The following is a 7633-nucleotide window of genomic DNA, read 5'->3' on the forward strand; positions in this document are numbered from 1 at the left end:
CGTCCCCTGCATTGGCAGGCGGACTCTCAACCACTGTGCCACCAGGGAAGCCCTATGCATTACTTTTGAAATAATAATATGTAAAATCTAAAAGCCATCCTGATCTCCTATTTTGTCTATGTCTAATAATAATGGCCCACATTTATGGAGCACACAACTTAGGTTTATGTGCATTATTTTATTCCATTGTCATATCAGCCCTATAAGGTGAGCAAAAATATGGATTCCCATTTTATAGATATGAAACTGAGGCACTGACTTTCCCACGTGGCTCATTTCCCCTTAAAGTTAGCAGACTCAGCTTGAACAGTTGTCCCCGTTGGGCACCGCAGAAAGGCGCCCCATGGAAGGAGAGACCTCCTTCACGTCCTAGACATCGTAGATTTGTAGCTCTCAAAACAATGAACAAAGCTAGGGTACTGCGCCGGGTTTTCCAACAGAGGGAGCAGTGTGAGGCAGAGGCACCCGCGTACTAGTACTCGGTTTTACTCACTTGGTGAAGTCCTCACAGTCGAGCAGTTTCCTCAAGCCAGGTGCATATTGCTTGCCCACATTGTTTACTGAGTGAGAGGGGACAAATTGTTTGTTTCACTCCAACGGTCCCAGGGAGACGGGGTAGGGGCAAAAGGGAGGGCGACCACGGAGAGTTCCGGGTCAGGGTGAGCACGGGGGCAGTTGAGGGCAGTGCTCCTCCCGACAGGCACAGGGGACGTACTCAGTACTCCGATCTCCAGGTCCTTCAGTCCGGCCTCAATGGCCTCGTAGGTCTCCAAGCCTCCGGTGAAATCCACCTGGATGACTCGTGTGCTTTTGCCATGAAGCCTCTCTGGGAAGGGCAGTGGGAGCCAGGCCCTTAGCTGGAATCTGGTCCGACCTCTGCCCCCGTCCCTGTTCAGCCCCAGCCCCTACATGATGGCCCCAGATGCATAGATAGCTAGCTCCTCGCAGGCGCCTCGGCCACCTACAGACCTTGTCCGGGATCACGCCCCAGCCACGCCCCCGTCTAGCCCCAGCCCTTGACCCAGAACTTTACCCGCTCCCCTCTTCCCCTCCTCACCTATCGCCTTTGCCTCGTGCTCCAACTTGCTCAGGTCTCGACTGATGAGGACGATGTTCAGACCTCTCCCGGCGAGATGCAGGGGATGCATTCATTTATTTACTCACGAAAGCCACAAATACTTACTGTGTGCTAACAGGGTGCTACAGTGTTACAGGCACTGTGGATGCAGAGGTGAACAAAAGAGAAATACGAAAGTCTGCCCTCCTGGAGCGTGCATTCTGGGGAAAGACTATTCCAGACAGACAGAACAGCAAGTGCAGAGGCCCTTGCACAAAGGCTGGCAGCTTCGAGGACTCCATACAGTCCAGTGTGCACTGAATGAAGTGGCCGGTTGTACGGGAGCCCAGATCATAGAGCCTCGAATGCCCCAGTAAAGACTCTGGCTTTTATTCTCAGTGACATAAGAATCCAATAATTTTTATACCTTCCTTCCTTCATGCATTTATTCAAAATGTGTCTACTGAGCCCTTGCTCTTTGCTGGGTGGTGCTGGGGACACAGCATGCCCAAGAGAGATCCAGTCTCACTCAGCAGCCAGAGGGTTCTCTCTGAAATACAAACCTGTTCCTGCCTTCCCCTACTCAGAACCTGCCTTGACTCCCCAGTGTCTCTGAGGTAAAACTACACTCCTCACCGTGGCCTCAAGAGGCCTGGCTCCGGCCTGGGTCTTCAGCTGTCTCTCCTGCCAGTGGCCCTCTATGGGAATCCAGGCACAGCAGACAGTTCATCTAGTCCCAAGAGCACCGCCTGAATTTTCCTGCCTCTGGGCCTTTGCACATGCTGCTCCTTTTGCCTTGAATGCCCTTCTGCTTGACACAGAGTCAGCCAATGTTTGTGGAATGGGTGCTCAGCAGCATTTTGCTGCATGTCTGACCCTCTCAACCTGCCTGTCTGAGAGTGACATGTTATGTGGGACTGAGTGTCCGTCAGCTTTGGAGGGGGCACAAACAGCTCCAACGTCTGAGAGGTTGATGCTGTGAAGGGCGTTTATTCATTCAACAAACATTTGTCCAGAATCTGCTTGTGCCTGGCCTTGTGCTAGGTGGGGTTGACCAGCACAGCCACAGCCCTGCCCTCTTGGGGCTCACAGTGCAGTGCTGGGACAGACCAGTCCCCAGATGGCAATGACTCAGAGTGGCCATCACTACCGGCTGACTTGCATCCAGACACAAATTCTCTCCCTTTTCACCAGGGTTGCCTTTCTATTCATGCACTAGCCTCCCCTCCCTTCTTGTCCACTCAAGGACGTCACTCCAGCTTTCCCCCATCTTCCCCCTTCATCAAAACCTCTCCCTCTTCTGGATGATTCCCATCAGCATGAAATCCTACCAGAATCTCTCTCATTTTCTCTGTTCAGGCATCAGCCCATTTCTCATCACACCACCGCAGTTTACTCAACATTCTGAGAGGATTGTTTATCCTGGCTCTCTTACCATACCCTCTTGTACCCAATCCAATCGGTCTCTCACCCCCCGTCATGCCACCCAAACCACTCTGGTCGCCAATAACTTCCATGATGGTAAACCCAGTTCTGTATTCTCAGCACCTCCCAATAGCAACTGACACATTCATCACCCCCTCCTCCTGGAAACATGCTTTCCCTGGTTTCCAAGACCTCTCTTCCAACCCTGGTTCCCCCCCCCCCATTCTCAGTTCTTGTGCCTTCTCATCTTCTGTACCTCTTAACTTTGGGTGCTCCAGGGAGCACTCTGGGGTGATTCAGACTGTGCTCCCCTTCTCCATCAACACCCACTACCACAGGCACCTCATCTAGTCTCATGACTTTAAATGGGATCGTTATGTTGATGATGCTTCCACTTATATCTCCACCCCAACCTCCCCTCTGAACTCCAGAATGGCGTTTCCAACATCTAGAACTTCTCAACTTGGATACCTAATTGGTATCTCAAACTTGGACTGTCCAAAACGAGACTCCTTCCTGTTTCCCCCAAACTTGGTCCTCCCCTCAGTTCAACTCCATCTCAGTAACGGCAGCTGCATTTTTTGATGTATTCTGGTCAAAAAGTTTACAGTAATTTATTTTATGAGGCCAGCATTACCCTAATACCCAAAACCAAACAAAGATATTACAAGAAAAGAAAACTATAAACTAATATCTCTCATAAACTTAGACACAAACATTCTCAACAAAATATCAGTAAATAAAATCCAGCAATATAGAAAAAGGATAATCAATAATCACCAAGTGGGGCTTATTGCAGGAATGATGCAGGGTTGGTTCAACATTTGAAAAATCAATTGAGGTAATGTAGTAATGTACTAGAGTAAAGAAGAAAAACCATATGATCACCTCAACAATCACCGAAAAGTTACTTAACAAAAGTCAATCTGCATCCATAATAAAAACCCTCAGCAACCTAGGTATAGAAAGGAACGTCCTTAACCTTATAAAGGTTACATAAATACATACACACATACATACATTTTAAAACCCTACAGCTAACATTATACTTAATGGTTGAAAACTGAATGCTTTTCCTCTAAGATCAGGAACAAGGGAGGATGATGTTCACTCTTACCACTCCTCTGAACATCATATTTAATTTCCTGGGGAGTACAATAAAGCAAGAAAAAGAAATAAAAGGTATACAGATTGGAAAGTCAGAAATAAAATTGTCTCTTACACAGACGACATGACTGTCTACATAGAAAATCCCAAGAAATCCACAAAAAGACTACAAGAACGAAGAGCTGAGTTTAGCAAGGTTTCGGGTTACAGGGTCAGAAGTTTGGAGTCATACTCCACATCCAACCTTTTTAATAAATCTTGTCAGCACTACCTTCAAAATCAATCCAAAATCCAAGTACTTCTCATGCCTCTATGCTGTCACCCTGGTGTAAGTCATCAAGATCTCTTGCTTGGATTTTGCAAGAGCTTTTTAGCTGATCTCCCTGCTTCCATCCTCACCCCCCTATAGTATCGCATCCGTCTTCAGAACCCATGTCACTCAGTAAATGTTAAAGTCTCCACCGTAACCTACCAGATTCCCCATGATCTGCCCTGAAATTGCATCTTTGCCCTCATCTCCTACTGTTCCCCTCTCCCTTTCATTCTGATACAATCACAGTGGCCCGTTTCCTGCTTCTCCAACAAGCAATGCTTCCTACCTCAGGGCCTTTGCACTGGCAGTTTCTTCTCCCTGGAAATTCCTTCTCCCAGTTATTCACAAGACTCCCTCCCTCACCTCCTTCTGTTCTTTGCTCAGTGCTGCCTTCTCAGTGACACTTCTAATTATCCTATATAAAAATTGGAACGTGCACATCCCCAGGGCTCCCTGTTCTCCTTTCCTCATTTATTTTTCTCCTTAACTCTTATAACCATTTGATACACTATACATTTCATTTGTTTACCTTATTTAAACCTGTCTCCCCTCACTTCAACATAAGCTTCATGATGGCAAGGTCTTTTGATTTTTTTTAATCTATTTTGTTCACTGCTGTACCCCTGGCACCTAGAAGATGCCTGGCACGTGGAGGTGGTATATAAATATGTTTTGAATGAATAAATCGGGACAATGATGGGAGAACATCAAGGGTCTGTAGAAGCCGAGTGTAAACACCCACCCCCACCCTGGGGAGCAGAGGGAAGGCTTCCTGGAGGAGAGGACGTCTGAGGGAACCAGATAAAGCACACAATTCTCAGACTAATAGGGTTAGCTGACAACAGACAAACAGACAGGAGAAGCTCTCCCACCACACACGCCGAGCCCTGGCTCACCTCATGTGCCTAAGCCTTGCTGATGACGTTGGTGGCTCCTGTCACCACTAGAAAGAGGGCAGGAGGGAAGCACCTCCAGATCCAACCCCCTATCATCCCCTCCACTGTCCCTCTCGTCCCTTTTTGCACCTTGTCTGGGACCCTCCTCCACTGAAGCCCAACCCCTCCTGGTTCGAGAACTTCATGCATTCCATGCCTCCCTTGCCCTAGTTGCTCCAGCCTTCGCCTGTCTTTCTTCCAGGAGTCCCTGGCCTCTGCCCCGATTAGAGACCCTCACCTGTCATCTGTCCTCGTTCTTGCTGTCCCCACCCCTACCTGCCTGGCTCGGAGCCCTCCTTCCTCACCTGCCCAGGCTCTGTGCGCCCGGAGCCAGGGCTCGCCCCGGCGTGCCTGGGCAGCAGGTAAACATAGCTGCCCCCCAAGTCGCCCACAGCAGCAGGCACGTGGCGGTAACCCTCCCCCCACTCTCAGCACATCCCAATCCGACTCCATCACAACCCCAGCCAACAAGTCATCCAACCTAGGGCCAACGAGGCTTTCTTTGGGAGCAGCTATTTCAAGCCTGGCCTGCCTACTCCGCCTTAGCCCCGCCCACACTGCTAGTCAAGAATTCCGCCCCGCCCCTCACTCTAGCCACGCCCGTTTGGGGGTTTATTCTAACCAGTAGCCTCGCCCATCGGTCCTAGCACCGCCCGTATCTAATTGGGCCACGCTTGGGCTTAATGTCTGTCCTGAGTCCCTGCAGAGCACGTGTACATCCAGCCTCCCCTCAGCCCACAGATGACCACCGTTTGGGTCACTGAACTCAACCTAGATGCTGGTGGGGGCCAGAACTGATAATAGCGATCAGTCACTAGAGGGTTTTGTCAATGCACAGTTTGTCTGAAGAACCTGACCTACAGATTATCTGCTTGGGCAGTGTAAAAGCCAAAGCCCTTACAGCGGCTTTACATGACCTTACTCCTCGTTCCTCTTTTGCAAATTCTATTTTTTTCACTTGTTCTCAGTATTTATCATTTAATAATAAACTATCATTATTATTTAATAATTACGGATATTATTTAATAATAATTAAAATTAGTTATTGTTATATGATTAAATTATTATTATTTAATAATAAATTATTGTGGTAAAATACACGTAACATAAATTTTACAATTTTAACCCTTTTAAAGTGTATATATGATTCAGCGACATTAGGTATATTCACAATACTGTGCAACTGTCACCATTATCCATTTCTAGAAATATTTCATCAACCCTGATAAAAAGAAGACAACAGGTCCCAAATGGAGTCAGTTGTGCTAACCCCCAGGTCAGCAAAATGATATTTAATAACAAACCTAATTGTAGTTTCAACTCCACCAGAATGTAACCTTTAACCATTCAACCTAGAATCGCCTGGTCAGCACTAGTGAGGTAATTCACCCAATAAGCCCTTCCATCCCCTTAGAAGGATGAATTCAAACAATGAATTCTTCGCTAAAAAGGTCCTTTTTTCCACCCCCTTTCTGCCTTTAACAACCTTTTCTTTTCTACAGCTCAGTGGAGCTCCTTTCTATTGCGAGACGGGACGCAGCCCGATTCATGAATCATTGAATAAAGCCAATCTGACCTTTAAATGTACTCAGTTGAATTCTTGTTTAACAGATTTGGTGGCAGCAGCGTGACCAAAGGAGACTTCCGACGGCTCTGGGGACAGCAAGAAACACAGGTGTAGTGTACCCCGTGAATACTTTGAGCTCACTTTCTTTCTCACCATTTCCGAGGGCCTTGGGTGAGCTTCTCTCGGTTCTGAGTTCTGTTCTGTTTGCGTCAAGCTCCTGATCTACTTGGCTTTCCAGTTAGTTTCCCATTTGCCTGGAATCACTAGTTCCATGTCGGGAACTGCTGGTGACAGCTACAGTTTCCCATTTGTCTGGAAGATGCCTGCAGTTCCCAATTCTTGGGATCTGCTGGTTCAATCCTTTCCCCGGTCCCCAGTTCCATGTTGGGAATTGCTCATGGTATGCACAGGACCTTCTCTTGGCCAGGATGCAGTAACATCTCTGGGCTATTGCCGATATATTAAAGGGCATGTGTTTGTTTGTCTTGTTTTGTATCAATGAGAGTTGTTGCTGACTGGGACCTCAGAGGTCAAAAAGCCGCAAAAATTGGTGGGTGTGGATCAAGCACTTAAGACCTGTTAGAGTGCTCACCACCAAACCCAAAGACATCATGTTAGGATAAGTTGGTCAAGGAATGGGTTAGATTGACAGTAGGTCACCTACCAATCTCAAGAAAATTTCCATGCAATAAGCTACACTGTAAAATGCAATACAATCCCCAATCCAGTGGCCCATCCCTTTTAGGTGTTGATTCGGCTCTGAGAAACCCAAAGGCTTAGCTAATGGGATCCTTAAGTTCTAGCCCCACCTTCCAGCACACCTGCTTATTTTATGTCTAAAAACTATGGTTCCGGAAGCTATAGATATCTATAAAAATAGCCAAATCTGACTGAAAACAATCTAGAGTTACAATGAGGGAATGTTCCAGTTAGACAAGATCCTTGACTTAAGAACTGCACTTGAAAGTCAGGCTTCATGAATTAAGTGAATAGAATGGGATGCCTATCTCAATTGGTATAAGTGAACTTCCAAAAGGCTTCAAGATTCCAAAATAGCTTCATTAAAAGACTTGTTACTGAAGGCTGATGAAAAGTGAAAGACAACAGAGGTACCTGAAACAATAGATGACAGGACTGACAGGACTCTGCTCCCCTCTATCCTTCTTTGCCTGAGCGTTAACATTTTACTCATTCCCTGTCTGGACTGCCTTTCTACTCTGGAGACGATT

General features: G+C 47.1%; 1 protein-coding gene across 1 annotated transcript in view; it reads right to left on the reverse strand.

The window, feature by feature from the left end:
* LOC103069098 (estradiol 17-beta-dehydrogenase 12-B-like) overlaps positions 1-5320 on the reverse strand; it is a 30741-nt gene extending 25421 nt beyond the window's left edge. Inside the window, 7 exon segments of the mRNA XM_082931128.1 lie at positions 490-560; positions 716-826; positions 1058-1126; positions 4792-4845; positions 5143-5198; positions 5200-5260; positions 5263-5320. Of these exon segments, the coding sequence (XP_082787254.1) occupies positions 490-560; positions 716-826; positions 1058-1126; positions 4792-4845; positions 5143-5198; positions 5200-5260; positions 5263-5290 (450 nt within the window). The 5' untranslated portion in view covers positions 5291-5320.
* Positions 5321-7633: the final 2313 nt, after the last annotated feature.

The sequence above is a fragment of the Lipotes vexillifer genome, unplaced genomic scaffold (genome assembly GCF_000442215.2).
Source record: "Lipotes vexillifer unplaced genomic scaffold, Lipotes_vexillifer_v1.1 scaffold371, whole genome shotgun sequence".
Classification (NCBI taxonomy): Eukaryota; Metazoa; Chordata; class Mammalia; order Artiodactyla; family Lipotidae; genus Lipotes; species Lipotes vexillifer.